Genomic DNA, 23,169 nt, shown 5'->3' with positions numbered 1-23,169 from the left:
CATGACTGATCTCGTACCACCTGCCTGCTAATGCTGGTACAGGGAGAGCTCTTTGAGAAGTCTCGCACACCAAAGCCGGGAGGAGGGGAAGTGGCAGGAAAGAGGGAGAGACAGACAGAAAGAGAACGTGCCTATCTAGCAACAGGAGCGTGCACAGGGTCCAGAAGAAGGACTTGTATATGCACGCTCGCAAGGGCCCTCCCAGCTCCTCTAGAAATAAGGTTGCTCCCACAAGATGGCTCTCCCACGCATGCGCACAATGCCCACCCATCTCATCTTTCAGACACCTCCCTACGACCATGAGCGCATGCATGGAGTCTTTACACCGACTCCCAGTGTGTTCTTTGTCTTCTTTAGAAAAGCTGGTTTTAAATTTAAAAAAAACAAAAAAAAAACTCCTTTTGGAGCCGCGCAGGCATGAGCGCTATTCCTCAAATGATAATAGTTACATAAGGCATAATAAAAGTTAATTTGGGGACACTGGGCGGATCTTTGCACCCCTGCGGTGCATATGCTAAAGACAGCCCTGTCTAGGTCTAGTGCTCTTTACACCTAGTAGCATCCCATGTGGTGCTGAGGGATGGGGAGACCTTCCACTGATTGATCTAACAATTGGTCCATCTATTGTAGCACTGTTTATGCTGACATGTTCTCCAGGATTCCAGATGGATCTTCTCCCAGCCCTACCTGAAGATACCAGAAGTTGAACCGGTGACCTTCTGCATGCAAGGCAGGTGCTCTGCCACTGAACTGTGAACCACAGAGCTCCATCCCCCCCCCCCCCCGCTGCCAAAGCAGCAACTAAGGGGAAGTGGGCACAGGAAGCTCGGTGCAGGTGAGAAAAGGGTCAGATCCCACCATGCTCCCAACAACATCATTAGGGTGGCAGAGTCCAGAGAGAGTTTAGAATAAACCAAGCTCTTTTCTGAGTTCTTGAGACAGAGTTCATTTTTTCCAAGCCTGCCGTGGGACATGCACCCCATCACTGATTAACACAATTATGGATGTTCCTTGATTCCCTATTGAGGCATTACTCTTGTGAAAGAGCAACACAAGTTTAAAGGGCCCCACTTTTAGCCCTGTCCCCATTATCATGCAGCCCATAACAGCTTCTTTGTGCCCAGCTGTAACTTTTGCAGTTGGGAGCCTTTTCTGTCCACGAAGGCTCCCTGTGTTGTTTCAGGATATTGCAGGTGTTTGTGAACCAATCCCCAAATAACAGAGGCAGATTTGGGGCAGTGCAACTGGTTCCCCTGCACTGGACGCTGAGCCTAGAGAACAATGCAAGGCGTCACAGCTACGATGAAGTGGATTGAGCAGAACAGAAAGCAAGAGTCTGGAGGCCTCGCAAGGACGCCACTGAAATTTGAAAGACCAAAGTCTGCCCTGTAACTGGCTGCTAAAGGGAAGACCAGACTTCACTATGGCCTGGCCTATTTACATAGGTGAGACTCACAGTAGAATCCTGAGGGGAAAGAGTGGACTGTACCACTTCAGACTCCAGGTGCAGGGAGTGCCATTTTTGAATGTGCACTCATGTTAAAGAAAAGGAAGGAAAACTTTTTTGCAAGTATTATTAATAAAACTACCCGAGCTTATCAGAGAGATGCAGCCCACCGTGTACCATACTGTGCTTTTATATTTCCAGTAAGTGACCTGATCGTGGATGGAGGACTTGACCTGGCATGTGTAACAGAGACTTGATTGGATAAAACAGATGGGCCTGTCCTTGCCACTGTTTGTTCACCAGGTTTCTCTTACGCACAGTAACTCAGGCCATGGGGGGGAGGGGTTGCAGTGATTTTTAGGCACTGTTATACAGTGGTTCCACTCCTTCCTCCTGGGTCATGTCTAGAAAGTGGTGTTGGGGGATGAGTGTTCGGACGCCTGGGCTCTCACTTGTGGGGTGCCTCAGGGTTCTGTCCTCTCCCACATGCTTTTTAACATTGATATGAAGCTGCTGGGAGAGATCATGAGGGTTTGGGCTGGTTGTTCATCATTATGCGGTTGATACCAAACTCTACCTCTCTTTTAAGTCAGAACCAGTGTGGGCGATGAATGTCCTGTGTGAGTGTCTGGAGGCAGTTGGAGGAAGGATGGCAGCTAACAGATTGAAGGTGAATCCTGACAAGACAGAAGTACTGTTTTGGGGAAACATGGGGCGGGCAGGTGGGGCCACTCCCTGGTCCTGAATGGTGTAACTGTGCCGCTGAAGGACCAGGTGCACAGCCTGGGAGTCATTTTGGACTCACAGCTGTCCATGGAGGCGCAGGTCAATTCTGTGTCCAGGGCAGCTGTCTCCCAGCTCCATCTGGCATGGAGGCTGAGACCCTACCCGCCTGCAGACTGTCTTGCCAGAGTGGTGCATGCTCTAGTTATCTCCCACTTGGACTATTGCAATGCGCTCTATGTGGGGCTACCTCTGAAGGTGACCCAGATGTTGGGATGCTGCCGGGGAGATGGGGGCATTAGGCTGGCTCCAGCCACTGGCCGGCAGCCGGGTGATCTCCGGTTCACGGAACAGCATCAAACAGCGACACAAGCCTCAGATACCTTTAGAGACTTGGCACGCTCTATCAGCAGAGTGAATAAATCTTCTCACAATGGAAGTGGTGGACAGAGACATGTGTAAGCATTATTTACAGGCGTTTATTCAGCATAGTTCAGGAACAAAGGAAAAACATGTCTGCTTCCCTTTGTGTCCAGCAAACAGGAAGAAAACAAAAGCTACATACAGTGCTGGATGTAAAAAGGCATGTGACACATAACAGTCATGCCTGTTCCCTTTTAAGGTGGAACGGAACTATATCCTAACACCGGAAACTGCAACCAATCTAGAATGCGGCAGTTAGATGGTGCCTGGGAATGGCCACCAAGACCATATTACACCGGTCCAGAAAGACCTACATTGGTTCCCAGTATGTTTCCAAGCACAATTCAAAGTGTTGGTGCTGACTTTTAAAGCCCTAAACGTCCTCGGTCCTGTACACCTGAGGGAGCATCTCCATCGTACACTGACGTCCAGCTCTGAGGGCCTTCTGGCATCTGAAGGCAGCCCTGTTTAGGGAAGTTTTTAATGTTTGATGTTTTATCACTTTATTATTAGTAGTATTAATATTCTGTTGGGAGCTGCCCAGAGTGGCTGGGGAAACCCAGCCAGATGGGCAGGGTATAAATAATAAAATAATAATAAATTTATTATTATTAGCATTTGGCGTTTGTTTTTGTTCTGTTTTCTAACATAGGGAAGCATTCAGAACTGTAAGACACACCTGCAGTCAGAACACCACAGTTCTGCCTCCTCAGGGCTCCACTACCTGCATGTGAGGCCTAAGCTTGAAAGCTTTGCGTTTCAAACACTGAAGGTTCACTGTGTGCTTTTGATCATCACAATCACTGTGATGAATGTGCACATGTGAAGCAGCCCAAGTTATGACTGAACAGATACAATTATGGTCCCAGGGCTATAACTGTGCTCTGCAGAGGTACTGCCAAGTTATAGAACAGTTTAGAGGCACCCAAAAAGTCCTTAGTTTCACCTCCAGTCTCTGGTTGGTTATTTGTATGTTAGTTGCTTTGTGTGTGTTTTTTCCTTCACTGCTCTCTTCCTATGGTGGTGTTTGGGTTTTCTCTGTTTTGGGTTTCTTCATCTGAAAGTTATCTGTTTCTACAGGATCATGTATCCCTCCAAAGAAATGCATGCTTTCCTTAGATGGTTCTTTTCATAATGGTGATTTAAAATTAGATGCAAAGTGTGAATGCTGGCTAGGTTCAACTTCTTTCTCGATCCACTGTGCAGCATGGTGAATTGAGCACAGTTGAGTGCTTCAGGCTGAACAACTTGGATGTGAAATGATTTCAAAAGTGCCAAGGGTTTTTTAAAAAACATTTTTAGAAAAGCTTATTCTGCCAGCATATAGTGCACTGATTATTTTTTATTAAAAAAAAGTTTTATTGAGATTTTTCATAATACATTAAAGACAAACTAATCTAAACAAAAATAAAAACATAAAAGAGAGAGAGCTAGAGATGCAAAGTTCTCTCCAATAGGTAGATCTTAACTCTTATTCCACACAGAAAAAGGTGAGCCCTCCCAGCTCTCACCTAGGAGCTTCCCTTTCTTCTCCCAGCCTTGTACCCTGGGAGATCTTTTCTTCCCTGCCTCTCACACAGGATTGGTCATCAACTAGCCTATCCTACTGGTTTGGAAGGGGAGAATTTATGTGATTGCTAACATTTCACTAGCTGACTAGCACTCCCCCCGCCCCGCTTTTAATTGCACTAAATTCTGAGCTCAAGGAAACTGCCAGAGTGCCATGAGAAATAAATTACAAATGAATTTGTATAACCAAGGTATCAACCTTTAGAGAAAGCTGCTTGCTACAGCTCTAGTTTATTCTAGTCCTTCTTACCTGGACTCATTTGGAGGATGGATGGTTTTGTCTCATCTCTTTCTATTGGCTGCTATTAGATAATCCAGTCACTTCTGATGCAGAGATGCAGCCATTATCTGCCCTGAGAAGCGGCATCCCCAGAATAGTGATTCATAGGGGTCTGGCAGGTAGTCTTTATGTTTTTGCAAATGTTCAAAAATTAAACTTTCTAAGATGTAAGAATGAAGTGTGCTTCGATTTTTTGTTCAGTAAAGGACCCTTGACTTTTTGAATTGGGGGATTGCTGCTTTAACCATGATGTGGGATACAGAAATTTACCCAGTGAAGCATTTATTGGCAGAGGCAGTGCAAGACATTTTGGTGCCTGAAGTAAAACAATCTAAATGGTGAAACTTCCTTGCACCCTGCCACATGGAGCGATGAACTAGCTAGTTTTTTCTGCACATACTCAATTAAAGTAAATACAGCAATCATTTCAATTAAATTTGTATGGGATAACTTTCCAGTGAATGGGTCAGATGCGGGTTGTGTACACATTACTGGCTTAACACAGCTAGGTCATTCTTTTTCTCAATTTGGATCAAAGCTCACTGAGGGGAAGACACAGCAAAATGTAATATCCCATTAGAAACAGCTGGATAGATGTGGATTGTAGACAACAGCCTGTGTACACAGCTTCCCAAACCACTGGTGGGAACCAGTGTGTACCCAGCCTCAGTTAGATCTGGATTGCTTTTAATCCTAATCCTAGCATCTTGTTCAGACCTTAACTGAATTTGGGAGCAAACCCAGGCAAGAAGGAAAGGTGTCTGGACTCCCAGTTCCCAGTAGCAGCAAGGCACATAGCAAGAGGGTCAGCAGGCCCTGTTCCCGTCCCTCTCTGTGAGGGTCCCTGCTAGGATGGATCATGGCATAAATTGCCATGGCCAGTGGTAGGAGCCATAAGCGTGGAACACATTGAAATAGGCAAATTATTGGAGTCTTAAGGCGGCTATGCTGTGCTGTCCCACAGCTCAGGCATGGGTCCCACACCAGCACACAGCAAGGAAGCATTTCCCTCCCACCAGAAATACGGCTTTGGCAATGGGAGCTAGTCTTACCTGCTACAACTAGTCACCAACCGACCCGGGAGTTTTTATGATGTTGCTTGGGAAATAATTGAAAAGGCCTTTAGGTTAAGAATCGGGATATAGTGTGTTAGGAGCCAAGACTGATACTCCTGCTTCCTATTTCCATGGGAGGTAATTTCCGGGAATGTTCACCTCTTACAGTTTACAGCAGCATAGAATATTAGCACTAAGCAAAGAAGAGGGGGGCAGGGATTACGTGTGAGGCTGGGTTTCCCCCGTATCAGATTATTTGGACAGCAGATTCTAGAGTGGGTACTATTTTTGACCCATTTTTGCACATGGGTTGGGTTTTTTGTTTGTTTTTTAATTTCACTTCCAGACTATACAAACCGTATTATTTAGTAGGGAGCTAGGCTACTGACCTATGAACAAGTCCAACTGAGTTCAATAAGACTTACTTCTGAGTAGGCAGCATTAGGTTTGTGCTGTAAGTCCCTTTCAACTTACCACACACTTAGGACTGCATGTACAGTGGTACCTCGGGTTACAGACACTTCAGCTTACAGACTCCGCTAACCCAGAAATAGTACCTCGGGTTAAGAACTTTGCTTCAGGATGAGAACAGAAATCGCATCTGGCAGCAGGAGGCCCCATTAGCTTCAGGTTAAGTACAGTTTCAGGTTAAGAAGAGACCTCCAGAACGAACTAAGTTCTTAACCCGAGGTACCACTGTGATGGTCATAGTACTGTCTACTTGCTATCTTTTAAAGCTTGCAGAAGTTTGTGTATTTATTGGACTTGGCTTGCAGGGCTTAAGGAGGGGTTAACTCTTCCTTCCACTGACTGTTTCCCCAGTGTAAATCCCCCTTAGCTGCTCTTTGCCTTGTTAGAGAGAGGGACTCTGGCTGGATACACCTTTACACATTGAAGAAGAGGAAAAATAGACCCAGTGTATATATTTGGGAAGTGGCAGAAATCCCTTATTTTTTCAGGATTTATAAAACACACAACAAAAATTAGTTAACATATATATATTTTTATATGGCAGTTTTCTTTATTGATTGCTTGATGTAAAACAATATCAATTGGCAACTGTTTTCACACATTACAAAAAAATATTAAACTTGGCTCAGTCTGCAATCATTTAAGCACAGCCATATTAATTAACAAAACAAATCCCCCCCCAATAAAAACTAAAAAACCACACCCTATCAAATAGAGCATTTACAAATGCACAAGACACAGGCCACTTTGGCTTTATGGGAAAATATCTTCTAGATTAAAAAAAAATCTTTAACATAAATAAGTTAGTATAATTTCTCAGTGTCTTTACAAAGTTATGTACACAGGTACAATTCAAAACTTTTATTTTTTAAACATACAGGCAATGTAAAAATACTGTTTAAAGATGTAGTTTTTCTTTCATTTACCCAGCCATGAACATCAGGGACGTGAGTGAGATGAAGAAAGGTTGAAGTTCAGGGTTTTACTAATTTTCCTTCCATTCTATTCAGCTGATTTATTTATAAATTACTTTTGAAATCATTTATAGTAATATATTATAGGTGGCAAAAATAAAAAGAAATAGAATTGAACACTTAAAGGGTCCTGGAGCAGGAGCAGGAGCCTTTATGCTGCTACATAATGGAAACACAGTTCCCCCATAAAGTCTAGGGCACAATTCCATGGAACATTCTTCTGCACTTGCTGTGAGCTTGATGTCTTCCACAACTGCCATTCATTTTAGTGGGATTTAGCATAGGCAAACCTCCCACTGAAACATGCTCTGAATAAGTAGAAATTTCACCAGCAAATTCTATCAATCTGCTGTAGCCAGTGTTAACATTGATTTTTAGATTCCATTAATAGGGACAGTACATCTTTAAGAAATAAACACATATGCTGCTTCTCTTCATAGAAATCTCTGATTTCTGGATCTTGGAAGCAGATTTTTGAACCCATCACCTTTTACCACCCCACCCTTTCCCAGAACAAACTAACCCCAAAGGGGGGGGGGGCGCAAGGAGAGGTTTATGTGCTACATAATGTAGGAACTATATACACAGGTAGTACAGTGAAGCAAATGAGGAAAAACTTAATTGCAGAATGCTACATCCAATGCTTTAAGAGGCAGCTCTTTTAAAAGTGCCCGACTTTAGTGTTATTAAATTATGGGTTTGTTTTGTTTCAGTGCGTGTACAAGTTCTCCACTGAGGAGAATCAGTGATATGTTTTCTTTCTTTTTTCATATATAAACTCTGCATCTTCCTTGCTTCATGAACTTGATGCCTTCAAAGAACAAGGAAATGAATGTTCTTAATTCTGAAATTAAAGAAGAGAGCAGGCATTAAGTCAGTGAAGACTACAATAGCTCATTTCATTATTAAGGGTACAAAAAGTCACAAATGGCTATCAAAACACACAGTTGGTCAACATTGTTGCTAGAGGTGGATCAAGGTTCTACTTTGCATGTGGGGCAGAAATCTGTGTACAACTAATCACTACTTGTTAAGTATAACTTGTCTCACCCAACCAACCAATTTTGTATGTGTTTTTTAATAGCCTATCCAATAGAACCATATTTGTTTGTCAGGTTAAACTCTGTTCTGTCAGATTCTGATAGAAGCCTCCAGATTCTTTTAAGCAACACGCATCACATGCCTGATTTCATCCTAGCTCAGACCACAGTTAGTCACAGAAAGAAAGAAACACACACACACACACACCAGTGATGTCCATCAAGATAGGTCCCTACCTTCAAGAAACCTGCAATCTATATTTTGACAGAGGTGATGACAGCAGACAAGAAATAAGGGAGGGGAGACATGCACTGGCTCTGTCTGCCCCAACCCTACTACCAACTCCACTCAAGGGAACAGTATTTTTCAAATCAAAGGTTGGCACGGCTACCTGTAGGTACATCTAAATTGTTGTGAGGCACTGCTAATTTTGGCTGTTTTCTGGGGATGGGGAAGCACTGAAAACAAACTAATTGCAAACTCCCAATTTCTTTAATGCAATTTTTCTTTCAAATAACCAAATCAACAGAAACAATTGAATTTACACACTTGCCCCTGCTCACCCAAACAGAATGGATTTCTTTAAAAGTATCTGGTTCCAAAGCTTAACCTTTCTACTCATTTGTAGGTCATGTTTGTCAACTTTCTTTACAATACTACTGCTCTAAAAACTCTACTCAGGGGCTGCATTTCCTATACTCTTGTCTCTTTAATTAAGAATTTTTATTCCCCAGGTAGCTTTGTGTCACCACTATTAAGACAAAGTTCTAAACTCATTTCACTATCAAGTTCTATTGAACTCAGTAGGGCTTACTTCTGAGTAAAGAGTGTTGGGCTGCAAGCTCTTTAAGGATGGTAGACAAAGGTTCACCACATCCAAAAGCCAAATTAGACTACATATTTGAGCTGAAGAAATACTTTATTTTAAAAGAAGGCAAAACCAGTATTTGCAGAGAATGGCCTTGCTTGAACATGTCCATTAATATTAAACCAGAACAACATTGTTCATTACAGTTAAGTGTAGAATAAGAATAAGTGGGGGGGAAATTGAATCTCTTTAGTACACTCATTAATTAATGTGACTATCAGCTCAACAGTAAATACAAATGAAGCATGTGCAAATTTACTCAGAAGTAAGTCCTACGGAGTTTAATGAAGCTCTGCTTCCCAGTAAGCACGGATAGGGTTACAAACCCTAATTGGAAATATGTTCTCCAGGTTTTGGTTACTTTCTAATTAAACTGTAACTCCCACTGAAATCAGTGAGTAAAAGTGGTATGGATCAGGCTGTAGGTGTGTTTTTAAGATTACAAAAAAGACACACTAGAGTCATGTTCTGATATTATCCCCTCAGCTTGACAAAATTGCACTGACTAATTTGCAAAGGTTTACCGAGAAGCTCAATCCACGCAAGGTACTGAGGTGCTCTCGTAATGCATCCTTCATTTTCTGCCATCTGTAGAGATTTCACTAAATGCTATCAGGAAAGGAAACCCACCTAATAAACAATTTACGTTTGATGCCGCCTTGGGCTGGATTTCTTGGGTGTTTGTTCCACTGAGCAGGCACTGGAAGAATCTTCTGAAATAGCCTCTTCTGTCATGTTGGCTCTTTTGTTTTGAGGAGAGGAATCTAGGAGGGGTGGAGGGGGGGAAGAAGCTTAATGTTAAAAATATTTTTGCTGCCGGATCTTGTACTAAATATGAAGGAGGCAGTCGAATGAAGGGGGTGGGAGAAAACACATCCCATAGGCCACTCCTTGAGTCATCTGCCATTTGCAGGAAAGATGGGGCAACAAAGTTGCATGGTCTCTTTCACTATCTGCTGCATCAGAAAGAATACCAAGTTTTGTAGAGTTGGGTTGGTGGCAGGGGGAGCCCAGGCCATTGGATTAGGGAATCTGATGCCCAGCGAACCTTTCACCTCCCTATGAGGGTAGACAACCATTTTCAAGTCACTTATTTTAGAGTAGTCCCACTGGCTTCAGTTGAACTGCTCCAGGAAAAAATAGATGTGGCATTTGAAGCTCACTAGTAACCTTAATATCCCCAAGATTAAAACACCCCAGCCCCAAATATGTGGAAGTCACTATCATCGATTTCAGTGCAACCACCTAGCCTGCCTGACAGCTTGGGTTGTGGTTTCCTGGTCAACTTATGCTTTGGAGTTGCCCTGCTGCCTTATGGGAGACTTTCCCTACACAACTATCCTGAGGACTGCAACCTTTAAAAAGCACAGCTAACACAAGTGCCTCAAATAACTGGTAATGCAAAGTGCATTGCCCTAAGCTCCGTGGAGGAAGGGCAGGATACAACCGATCAAGAACAAGTAAGTAGGGTGCGCTTCCTAATCAAATCCATCTGGAAGCAAAGAGATGTCCTTTCCCTCAGCTAACTGCTTGGCTTGGCTTTAAAAAGAAGAAAACAAAATCCACGGAGTCCCAGGAGTTCGCTTAATGAAGCCTCCATACTTCGAAGTACCGGTAGTTTAACTGCCAGGCGCGGGGAGCAAACAGAAAGATTTCCCAGCGGCACCTGGCTGGCGCTACGACGCTAGACTAGCTGGACCTTTGGTCGGATCCTGCAACGCAGGTCACGGGCAGCTCTCTCCTCCTCAATGCAGCCCCGAAGGAGAGGGGAGCAAGTGGGTACTTTACCGTCCGCAGCAGGTCGCTTCCTTGGCCCGGGGCTCTGGCGCCCTAGATCCGCGGCAGCGCCCGCCGCTCCCGTCTCTTGCTCCGGCCGCCGCGCGGCGGCAGCGTCCTCCTCCTCCTCCTCGGCGGAGATTCCCTGAGCGCGCCGGAGCGCCGTCGCGGGGCCGCGGCCGTCCAAGCCCCCCCGGCGCGGCTGGCTGCCGGCCTTGGCGCGGCCTCGGCTCAGCCGGGGGGGTCTGCTGTAGAAGTCGGGCAGGGCGTCCTGGGCCACGGCTTGCCACTCGTACCTGCCTGGCAGGGGCTGGCAGCGCTGGAAGTCGAAGTTCCACTTGCTCCGGCCGGCCTCCTCCAGCGCGCGGCTGTGCTTCTCCAGCTCGCGGGCCAGCTGCTCGTGGTCCACCGGGCCGAAGAGGCTCCGGCAAGCCGACGGCTTCGGGTAGTCCGCCTGCCGGGCTTCCATCCTCTCCAGCGTCGGGCTCCCATTCGAGAGGCGGACGTTGGACATCGCCCGGAGCTGTCCCCGCCGCCGCCCGCCGGCCGATCGGTCGATCCCGACGAGCCCCGCGCCCGGGCTCTTGCGCCAAGGGGGAGAGCGAAGCGGGCGGGTTTAAAACCGGAGCCCGACCGAGATGAAGACTTCAAAACAAAAACACATCCAAGAGCCCCCCCGCCCGCCCCCCAGCAGCAGCAGCAGCAGCCCTTGCATAAGCCAGAGGCGGGGAAAGGCGGAGAGGAGGGGCGCGGGGGGGGGGCAAGCGGAATGTCTTATTGCGGACCAAGTGCACCAGCGGGGGGGGGGGGGGAGGAAGCAGATCGCGGAGGCGGCGGGGGGGAGCGGAGCAGCAGCAGCGCCCGGACAAATAGCTGGGCGGCGGGAGGCGAGGGCTGCCCGGGGATCCTGCCTTTGGCCCAAAGCCTCGTCCCGATGTCAACGCTTCGCTCTGTGCGGGTGTTGGGGGGGGGGGGGAGAGGAGCCTTTTTTTCAGCCAGTGGCCCAATATGGCGATTGAAGGGAGGCGGACGGAGGAGAAGCTGATTGACACGGCCCGTCTATTTAAACGGAGGCGCCGCGCCATTGGCTCGAGGCTCGGGCGCCGCCCCGTCGCCGCGCTGGGGCTCCGGCGGAGCGAGCGCCGCTTTGTGAAGGGGCCGGGACGGAGGCGCCGCCGCCCGGCCGACGGGCTGCTGCTGGGCCGCCGGGGCGCCTCGGGGACTCCCAGCCGGGAGGGGCCTCTCGTCCTTCCGCCCCCGAGCGGATCCTTCGGTTGGTTCATGAAATTTATACACCGCTGGATTGTAAAAGCAAGCAAACAAATCCCTCAAAGCGAGAAAACAATAAAATCGAGAGAAATTCACAGCTATACTTGAAAACATACAAACGCCAAAATGCCGGAACAGATTGAGATTTGGAAACAACAAATAAAACTGCGTCTGTTGCAGCTCTTCGCCCTCCGGGTCCTGCGAGCAGCTGCTGCTTGGTGGTTTTCCGACTGCAGTTTTTCCTCCGCGCTAACAAGAGAGCTGAATGGAATGGAAGGAACTCAAAATGGGGGGAAGGTGGAGACCTCCCTCTCCCCTCCCTCTTTTTCTCATTGAGTCCATGCAGCTGAAACGAGATTATTTTATTATTATTTATTAAGCTTCTATACCACCCTTCATCCAAAGATCAGAGGGTCACTTACAGCAGGGGTAGGCAACCTAAGGCCTGGGGGCCAGACGCGGCCCAATCACCTTCTCAATCCGGCCCACGGATGGTCCAAGAACCAGCATGTTTTTACATGAGTAGAATGTGCCCTTTTATTTTAAATGCATCTCTGGGTTATTTGTGGAGCATAGGAATTCGTTCATTCCCCCCACCCCCCAAAAATACAGTACGGCCCACCACATGGTCTGAGGGATGGTGGCCTGGCCCACAGCTGAAAAAGGTTGCTGGCCCCTGGTTTACAGCATAAAAATACAAAACAAAAAGACAAAACAGGTAAGACAACAAAACCAAACAAACAGAAAAACCAATACACCAGTACACGCGCACACAAACACATTTTAAAGGCCCATGCTGTGTTATAGAGGAACATGTTCTCCTGGTGCCTAAATTACAGATTGGAGCCAAAGAAATGGGGGAAACCTGGCTGGGGAGGCACAAGTGCCCCCCATGCCTGAAGGGCCAGAGGCAGGGCAGAAGGCCGTTGTGTAGCCTATTAACTATGCTGCCTGTTAGATATTAGGTTATTTGTTTACTTGATTGAGGAGCAGCAGACCCCCTGCAACCCCTGGCTATGCCCAGGACTGGATTCTCAATGCAGAGATAACTCCAGAAGAGGCTGCACATAGCAGCTCTGCATGAGTCACAGCTCTGCATCTTTCCTTCCAGTTGGAGGCACATTCAGAAGAGTGACCTATGTAGACTCGAAAAGAAAAAAATCAGGAGCTGAGTGAAGTGTGCTTCCAGGTTTTATTCAGAAAGAAAGTGAGCATCAGCTACCAGAAATTTGGGGGGACATTGATCTACAAGATGGCATGATGACTGGCACCCAAAAGTACTCTTAATTAAGCTTCTTCTCCAGTTAGGATGGAATATTGCTTCCGACTGTCTCTGAGAAATGCACACCATGCCTAGGGAATGTGCCACTCTGTAGAAAGGTGAACTGATGTGCTTGATGGTTGATGTATGTGTATAATTACTTGTTATTTATTTGTGGTGACTAGTTAGAATTTTGGCACATAACATTTATTCCAATAATCTGTAACATTTCTGGAGGAAATTTGTGTTCTATCAAAGATTCCCCCCCCATGTGCATGCAAGGTAATCTAATGAATGTAAATTGCCAGCTGACTAAGAATGTCCCTTGAAAAGCAGAATATAAATGTGTTAAATAAATAAAACCTGCCACAGTGTTGCTCCTTTCAGGTGAGGAGGAGAAAGGGAAAGCACCATTTGTGAAGAAAGGCAGTAGTTTCCCTAAGCAGTGGCTCATCCAAAGACAAAACAGGCAGACTCTTCTAAGTGCTAGTACAGTGGTACAGTACCTCGGGTTAAGAACTTACTTCATTCCAGAGGTCTGTTCTTAACCTGAAACTGTTCTTAACCTGATGCATCACTTTAGCTAATGGGGCCACCCGCTGCCGCCACACCACCACTGTGCGATTTCTGTTCTCATCCTGAAGCAAAGTTCTTAACCCGAGGTACTATTTCTGGGTTAGCAGAGTCTGTAACCCGAAGCATCTGTAACCTGAAGTGTCTGTAACCCGAGATACCACTGTAATTCTGCTGTGTTTCTGCAATAGTGATTAGGAGGGAAGGCTGGAACAGTTGATCATTGCAGAGATGCAGCAGCCAACAAGGGATGGGTCCAAGTAGTTCCTATTACTATGAAGAAGGCAACTGCAATTACCCCACCCTTAAAGGATTCTATCCAATCAAGGCAGAGGAGGGAGAAATTTTCCTGTTACAGTTTGACACCACTTCTTCTTCTTCTTCTTCTTCTTCTTCTTCTTCTTCTTCTTCTTCTTCTTCTTCTTCTTCGCACAGTAAAATTATATATTTCTCCCCTTGTTGAAACCAGAGTTTAGTGAGTGGAGCAGAAACGTTGGTCAGATGGAGCTGATCCAGAGGTTAATGATCACACACATTTGCACACAATCGTTTGCAGAAGGAAATATCAGTTTGTCACCCAAGTTTGCTATTGGTCGGAAAGCTTCGTTCACACATGGATTGCTGTACACTTGGGTTTGGTTCACACAGGCATGCTCTATTCTTGTAGTATACAACATTAAGTACGTAGTCTTCTCTATGTGTGGACAGGCCAGCATAGATATAAAAGCACGTGCACATTTCCCCTAAGACTACTACTTATACCTGCTTTTCAATGAAGTCATTTAAAGCATTCAACAGCCATCATTAAATGAGTTCTCAAATATAAAGAAATCATATGATGAACATATATGCATGAAAAGCCAGGCCTTGATTTTTGGCTGTGGAATATGTGAACCGACTGCATTAAAAGGCATTGCTGTGAACCACCCTTTTTATGCTGTGAACCACCCTAAGATCTTTGGATCTCAGTATACAAATGTATTTAATTGATGATGATGATGGTGATGATGTGAGAAGGAAAGGACATTCCATTTGTAGTGTTATATTTGTGATGGTGCCTTCACACAGGTAAGTCATCATTCAGTGTTGTAAGTGTTGTAAGTCTGGAGTTGCAGCCAGTCACGGCTTCCTGGAGAATATACTTCGTCTTTGCAAACATGTGCTTGTCTTTCAGCATATTGCACCACTGCTCAGAGACCTACACTGACTGGGGGCGTTGTTCCAGGCCGTATTCAAGGGTTACTATTGGTATGTGAAGCCCTTAATAGTTTGAGACCAGTTTATTTCAAAAACTACCTAACGACCCAACCACTTCAGTCTGAGGAACTGGCACTTTCACAAGTACTACATAATGTTTGTTCCACAACAGCAATGAATTGATTCTTCATATCAGAGGCAGATTTAGGGTAGCATGATTGGTTCGCCTGCATTGGGCCCTGATCTGAGAGGACACTGCAGGGGTGCCTCAAGAAGGACAAACAACAGAAGGCGAGAGGCAGGGGGCACTGAATTTTGGTGTTGCACAGGGTGCTGCTGAAATGTGAAAGTCCAAAGTCTGCAATTGTTCATATGTGACAGCAATAACGCTTTGGAACTCCCTGCCCATTGATATTCAGTAGTTGCCTTCACTGTACTGTTTCCAGCACCTGCTAAAATCTTATTTGTTTAAGCAAGTCAACCCAGACATGTAAATCTGATTTTTTCAGTAATTTTAATGCATATTTTATGTAAGCCACTTAGAGGTTTTGATGATTAAGTGGTGTATAAATCCTGTGAAATATGTGTGTGTGGCAATCAGATGCCTTTGTTACCAGGCAATAATGAATAAGGTACTGGAGGGGCTGAGCTCCAGGCATGATAATTTTTGTTTCATCTGCACAGGAAAGAGAGAGAAGAAAGGTGGAAAATGAGCTCTAAGGTGAAAAATGAGCTCCAAGGCCTGCCATGGATGTTAACCATCCAAGGCTGTTTACAATTTGTGGTTTTGTGTCATGAAGGCAGGTAAGATGGTCCATGAAATTAAAACCCACCATGAGATTTTAATTTAAGACCCCCCCCCTCTATGGAGCCAGCTTTAGCCAGTTTGCTCCTGCTCCAAGGGATGGGGTAAAAACTGACACCTTGTGTCTCTTTTGGCAATTTTCTGTGCACACTGTGATATCCTTTGTTCAAGAAAGGCATAGAAGGAAAGTGTTAGTGGCTGGCATTTAATGCCTATGCTTACATACCTGACAGTCAGCCCCAATGAGTTCAGCAGAGTTGAGTCTAAAGTGAGCAGTGGAAGAGTTAAACTGGATCTATTACAAAGCTAAGGACTATCCTTAAAGTTTGTCATTCTGTGTAAATAAAAATGATCACTCCCTTGCCACTTATATCACTTTGCTCTGTTTTAACCTTTGATCATGCTGCGGTGCCAGCTGAGGCTGATGGGAGCCGGAGCCCAACAACTTCCAGAGGGCCACCCTGAATTAGAGAAATGTTTAATAGCAGATTCCCGGGCAGAAGTAGAGTCTGGGTGTCTGAATACCAGTAGCTGGGCTTCACACAAGTTGGAGACCTGTTGCCTTCATACCAAGCTTGTGCAACTTGCAAAAGAACCTGACTGGTGGCCTGAGAAGCAAGTCCAAACCTTGGCATTTCAAGTTCATTTTGAGCCCCAGCATGCTGCCTTTCCACTTCTAGCCTCACCTACTTGGCATTCTGTGACTCCAGTTGTGCCAAGGCCTCTACCCAAAGGTTCTGAGTCCTCAACTCCAAGTAGGGAGTGGTAGATCTGGCAGAATAAGGAGGTGTGGCATGTATTCATTTTGTAGGAGATCTGGCCATGAACTGTAACCGCTCAGCTCAGAGCCGGCTGGACTGCAAAGATGGTGGTTTTGTCCTTGGCAAGGCTCCACCCTGATTAATTCCTGTTTCACCATTGAATTCAGAATTGCAAGTGACACAGCAGCTAAAGAAAGGCATTTAACACATACTCAAAAGCACAAGCCCCAACACTGAAAGCAGGTTTCAGGGGCAGAGCCTTGTAAACTCCAGCTCAGCTTATGCCTTGCCTGCCTCATATGGCTGATTTGCATAAAATCAACAATCTCTTACATTGAGGGAAAATCCCTTATTGCAAAACAAACAAACAAACAAACAAACAAACAAACCACAGTGACCTAGATTAAAAGATATACTGTTTAGCTGAGGTCACTCATGTTCTAGAGGATTCCATAAAACAAGACACCATTGATCTATAGCTTTCATTTTCCAATTTATTTATACTTAAGTTCTTATTCCCCATATTTCTGGGACAATAAATGTAAGCTGAGCATATAAGGTTGCCAACTGACCAGCATGGGGGACAAAGCAACAAACTATCCAAGCCAGGTTTTTAAAATCCCCAAACTCTCCAAACTAGTTGTCAGATTTTATTTTTGTGCCATTTTGGCTTGTTGCCAAAACTCTTTGAGAAAACTTGCAATAAAAGTGGGGGAAGGAATGGAGAGACAAAAGCCACCACCATCATTTTCATTTATTATGTGTGCTAGAACCATTTCACCCATGTATATTAAGAAGCCAGGCTGCTGAACTCAGTCCAACATCCCATGACGCACAGGTTGCAGTGTTGGAGTCAGCAAGTTGCATATGGCTGCCTCCTCCACATGCTGGATCTGGCAAACTGAGATGGGCAGGTAAGAGAGTGATGTGGTGAGTCAGCTTGGTAGGGATTGTACCCAAAACCCATTTTCCTGTGCAGCTCAACAGCCCTACACTGCTCATCAGTATGCTGATGACAACGTAGTGTGTGCACGCTCAGAGGATAACCTCCAAACCATCCTAAATATCTTTGCAGAAGCTTACAAAATGCTTGGCCTCTCATTCAACATCCCCAAAACCAAAGTGCTGCACCAATAAGTACAAAATAACTCCTCTGCAGCATCACAAATCCAACTCAATGGTGTAACGTTGAAAAATGTTGATCACTTCTCCTACCTAGGCAGTTATCTTTACACAAGGGCCAACAGTGATGCTGAAATCCAGCATCACCTGAGCTCTATGAGTGTGGCTTTCTCCTGATTGAAGTGCAGAGTGTTTGAGGACCGGGACATTCACAGGGAAACCAAAATGCTTGTTTACAAAGCTACTGTACTACCAACCTTACTGTGGAACATGGACCACTTATAAATGCCATCTCCAACTCCTCGAAAGAGGAAAATTTTTACAAATCACTTGGGAGGACAGGCAAACTAATGCCAGTGTAGCAGAAGAAGCAAAGATCACCAGTGTTGAAGCAATGATTCTTCAACATCAACTTCGTTGGACTGGTCATGTTGTGCGGATGCCTGATGATCGTCTTCCAAAGCAAATACAATAGTACCTTGGTTTACAACCATAATCCATTCTGGAGGTCCGTTTGTAAACCAAAAGAGGTTGTAACCTAAGGCGTGCTTTTGCCAATGGGGCCTCCCAAAAAAATTTGTTCGTAATCCAAAAATAATAATAATGGGTTGTAATCCAAAAATAGTTTGCAAACCGGGACATGCACTTCTGGGGTTGATGTGTTTGTAATCCAAAATGTATGCAAACCAGACTGTTTGCAAACCAAGGTACCACTGTATTCTATTCCGAACTTAAAAATGGAAAGCGTAATGCTGGTGATCAACAAAAGAGGTTTAAAGACTATCACAAGACAAAGCTTTAAAAATGTAGTATAAACACCAACAATTGGGAACACTTGCCTGCGAGCGCTCCAACTGGAGAACAGCCTTTACGAAAGGTGTCATGGGCTTTGAAGACACTCAAACTCAGGACGCAAGGGAAAAACATGCTAAGAGGAAGGCATGCCTGGCAAATCCACACCGTGATCAACTCCTGCCCGGGAACCAATGTCCCCACTGTGGAAGGACGTGTGGATCCAAACTTGGCCTCCACAGTCACTTACAGACTCACTGTTAAAATTGTGTTTATGGAAGAGAATCTTCCTCAGCTAGTGAGTGATTGCCAAAGCAGCAGCAGCAGCAGCAGCAGCAGCAATGTTGCATGCCCCCAACTGTGGGCACTACCACATTTAGCTTTCCCCATTCCCTTCTCCTCCACCACCCTTCTCCATGCACTGCTCTTTCATTACTCCCAGGCAGCTCATGGGCTGAACTTTCCAGTCTTCTCCTTAGCTGCTGAAGGGGGTCAACAGACCCCAAGGTCTCGGATGGACTGACTGGTGATTTTGCAGCTGCATACAAGCCACACTTGCACGCAGGCACCCACCCACCCTTGAGGAGGGTCGGGGGGTGAGAAATGTCCCTATTTTCACCCAAGGAATGTTGGAGGGCATAGCTTTGTGGAATGCTCTTCCTAAGGAGCTTCCTCTGGCACCTTCATGATACATCCTTAGGTGCCAGGCAAAAATGTTCCTCTTCAACCAGGCCTTGGGCTAATTAAATTTCTATGACCTTTTAAATATTGTTTTGTTTTTAATCAATTTATTTTGTGCTTTTATCCTGTATTTTTATCTTGTGAAACATCTTGAGATCTTTTGATGAAGAGTGGTATATAAATCTAATAAATAATAATAACTTTACAAAATCCTGGGAGATAGGTTAGGATTGCAACCTTGGCTTTCATATGAGGAAGGAGTGGAAGAGTTCATGGTGTCGGTATGAATCCTCAGGAAACACCAACCTGTGAGGAAGCTCAGCTGAACACAAGTGAGGCTTACGCATCAAAGTCTAAGTAAGCACACCATAATAAGGGCATGTTAAGACTGGTTCAAGTCTTGGAGCTGGACACCTACCCAGTGCCTTGGCCAAAGCCTACTTAATCTGTAATGAATAAAGTTGTGGTCTATTTCAACCCAATACTAACCTTGTGTGTCTTATTTCTCTGGTGGGTCCCTCGCTGGGGTACAGGCATCCTGCATATGGGAACGCAAATGACAGGGTCAGATGATTGCCAGGTGGCTTGCTGCACCCATCTGTCCCTTGCACAGTGTCAGGCTCTTGGGAACTGCTGCAAGGACTACAGAAGTGATGGACCTTGGGGTCTCAAATTTCAGCCGCACTCTGTGCGATGCCAAAATTCAGTGAGGCCCCACTGCCCAGGCCTCTTGCCTTTCATTCTACATCACAGTTGCGGCATGCCTGAGGCTCCACACCCAGGGCGACCAAACCAGTTCCACTCCCCTAAATCCACCTCTGGCTACAGAGCTGATCCAGCAGGCTTGAAGTCACCATCCATAAACTAAACTTGGACACACATGATGACAGGGAGGTGTAGGTTGGGTGAAATGGTCTCATGAGCCACTTCTTGTTTTGCATGTGAGCCAGAGGTTCCCCACCCTTGCTGAACATGGGCAAGACAGGTTGCTCACTGGGGCAATATGGTTTGAGCACATAACACCAGTCCTGGCCAATTAGTTTCCAGGCCCAATTCGAAGTGCTGGTTTTGATTTATAAGCCCTTAAATGGCTCAGGGCGGCAGTACCTCACACCATATGAACCTGGACCCTGCAATATGAACCTGTGAGCCTCCTCTGTGGGAGATCTGGATGGAGGCAGCATGAGAAGGGACCTTTTCCGTGGTGGCTCCCCATTTCTGGAATGCTCTCCCCAGGGAGCCTTGCTTGGCAACCTCATTATATATCCTTAGGCACCAGGCAAAAACATTCCTCTATTACCAGGCCTTTGGCTTTTAACTATCTGTGACCTTTTAGAAGGAGGTGGTATGTTTTAAATGTACCAGTATTTCCTTTCTTCTTGTTTTTAATGTATCTTAATGTATCTATGTAGAGTTTGTTGTCTGTTTGTTGGTTTGGTTTTATGTCGCTTTGAGTTGCCCTGGGCAGCATGTAATAAATACTACTACTAATAATAATAACAACAACATGGTCCTCCTCTCTCCCAACATCTCTGTGAGGTAAGCTAGGCTGAGCGAAAGTGGTTCGCGGAGATTTGCCCAGTGAAGTTCATGGCTGAGGGGGATTTTCAGGTTACTTAATTGCCGTGTCTCTTTTTTTGTTACAAATATCTTATTTACGAATATATTTTTTTAATTGCCAAATAATGCTTTAACATGTTTTGTTTACAACATCTGCTTAATTTTTTCTTCTCCAATCAAATATTTTAGTTCAAATATTCTGGCCACCAGAAATACTCTTGAGATATTTCTACAATATGCAAATTAACATAACATATATTTGTTTTAGTTTTTATTTCCAAAATATGTCAAATAAGCAAACTACATCAGGTGCCAATACTGTAAATTTAGGTGACTGGCTGGGTATTGTTCTGACTCAAAAGTTTCCCAGCTGAACACATCACTGTTTAATAGTATTGTACTGAATTCTTTCTGACAATGAAGAAGTGCTGTAATCAAGAGAAAGATTTGCTGCTTAACTTTTTAAAAGAAAAAAAGCAAAAAAAAAAAGCATTTGACATTTTTGCATCTCTTCAAAGTACTTGTATTTTTAATACCCAAGTTTCTGCAAGCCAACATAGCCTTCAACACACTATTCTTGGAGGCCTCTTTGCACACATAGTTGTTACTGCATCAATTTGCTATAATTTTACTTCATCCAGCCAGAAGATATATATGTTTGTAACTTGATTTTAGGTTGAGATTGTTCACTTTGGAATCTAGTGAGTTCTCTTTCCTTTGAAACCATCTTGTGAGCATTTTTCCTTCAGAAAGGTATAAAGCACCAGGCCAGCTAGAGTGGCTGGGGAAAGGCAGTAGCGACCTTGCTATGATCTAAAGTGTTTTGTTTATTGTCAGCCACCCCATCCCTGTAGCACATAGTGAGCGATTGGGGGGCTAGGAGTGCACAGGCAGAGGTGTAAAGTCTCCAAATATCACAGCAGCGCCATCCTCTTGTGCAACGAGGACATGACAAGCAAGTGAGATGCAGAAGGGAACTGATAAACAATATGAAGGAGACACAGAGTAAGTTTAAAATCCTGCTTGACATTGTTCTAAACTCTGGCTGGAAATAAGCAGCAGCTTGATCCCGTCCTCTCAAATACCTCCTCCCAGCCCTGCAAGTCAAGCGTTTTTGCATGAATATTCTCCCTGCTTTTTTATAACTTTCCCTATAATTATATGTTTATTTATACCCTGCCTTTTCCTCTGACAAAGACTCAAAGCAGCTTACATATAAAATAGGAACACCTAAAGCATACAGGGCAGTGGCATGGGGGGACTCAATCATTTTAAAAATTAAACATTAATAGGATTAAAACTATATATGAATGTAAAATATCTATTAAAAACATACAAAAACCCCCACATTGCACACTGATTTCTCTTGGAGGAGAAACTGAATGAAAGGAAAAGAAAGGCCATGTCATCTGCAGCTCAGTTAAGTGAAAGAATGGGTCTGAGTCCATTATTAGTTTCAGTAAATCCAAGAAATCTGCCTAAACTCAGCATAGTTCAGCATAGTTGTGGAGGGCAGGGGTAAATCAGTTTGAACAGTCTAGCACACAGGCAGGAGGGAAGAGAGAATCTGGGCATAGTCAGGCAAGCAGTTCTCCTGCATAAGCCCATTGATATGAGCTCTTACTACTGCTGCTGCTGCTTCTTTCATTTTAAAATAATATTTATTACTTTTAAACCTTACAAAAAAGAAGAAAAAAGAAAAGAAGAAAAAGAAAAAGAAAAAACAAAATAAAGAAAATACAATACAATATATAAACAATGCACAACACAACATTAACACATTAAACTAAACATAAGAAAGCAAAAACAATTTAAAAACATACATCATACCGTTTCAATACCCTATCTTTCATTCCCTCGTTTCATCGACCTCCTCTCACCTCCCTTTTTGTATTCCACTTCTATTAATTATTTCAGGAATTCCTTTCCATCTTTCTCTATTTTCTGTCATATAATTATCTTAACTTATTTTAACCTTATCTCCCATTAACACCATAATACTTATTTGTACTTAACTCCTTATAACATTTCTACTAAAGCAATGTAATTTCATTCCAACATTTTTCTAGCAGTCATTAATTTTACAATATTTCTATAAATAAACTTTAGTCTTTTTCCAATCTTCTTCCACCGTCTCTTCTCCCTGGTCCCGGATTCTGCCAGTCCTTTCCGTCAATTCCATATGGTCCATCAACCTGGTGATCTTCTGTCCGAGGCTCTTAACTCTTTTCCAAGTCCCTTCTGCAGATCTTCTTCATATTTATACATGCACTTTACTTTGTCTTCTGTTGATCTTGTTCTTAATTTCCTTCCTTTGATGCTGAGGAGTAGATCTTGGGGAAGCTCCAATCTAGCAATGTTTTTATTCCTTCTCGACAGGTCAGCCAAATCTTCGTAGTTAAAACTAAAGTCCAAAAGATATTTCAGGACGTGTTTCAAAATCCCTCCAAAACTGAAGGTCCCCACAACTCCAATCTCCTCCTGACCCAAGTCCAGGTCCCAAAGGTCAGTACATCCCTGC

The 23,169-nt window shown here is 44.5% G+C and overlaps 1 protein-coding gene and 1 long non-coding RNA gene across 2 annotated transcripts in view; both read right to left on the bottom strand.

The window, feature by feature from the left end:
• The window catches only part of LOC309371027, a 176,986-nt gene that overhangs the window by 5,649 nt on the left and 148,168 nt on the right, over positions 1–23,169 (bottom strand). The gene's annotated exons all lie outside the window — the stretch shown is intronic.
• Positions 6,495–11,165, bottom strand: LOC309370539 (cyclin-dependent kinase inhibitor 1B-like). Its single transcript, XM_081912380.1, has 3 exons — positions 10,640–11,165; positions 9,482–9,615; positions 6,495–7,786 (listed from the first exon to the last, which is right to left on the bottom strand). Exons 1-2 carry the CDS (start codon positions 11,139–11,141, stop codon positions 9,494–9,496), a joined length of 624 nt encoding a protein of 207 aa, XP_081768506.1. The 5' UTR covers positions 11,142–11,165; the 3' UTR covers positions 6,495–7,786; positions 9,482–9,493.

Source organism: Podarcis melisellensis (genome assembly GCF_964234715.1).
Source record: "Podarcis melisellensis genome assembly, chromosome: 5".
Classification (NCBI taxonomy): domain Eukaryota; kingdom Metazoa; phylum Chordata; class Lepidosauria; order Squamata; family Lacertidae; genus Podarcis; species Podarcis melisellensis.
Note: the sequence above shows the minus strand (reverse complement) of the source record. Positions and strands in the feature narration are given on the sequence as shown.

Bases quoted from the DNA above. Each gene is read 5' to 3' on its own strand.
- LOC309370539 (XM_081912380.1), bottom strand. From the start codon at position 11,141: ATGTCCAACGTCCGCCTCTCGAATGGGAGCCCGACGCTGGAGAGGATG. The intron at 9,616-10,639 runs GTAAAGTACCCA...CACCCCTCCTAG, and splicing joins GAAGCGACCTGCTGCGGACG to ATTCCTCTCCTCAAAACAAA.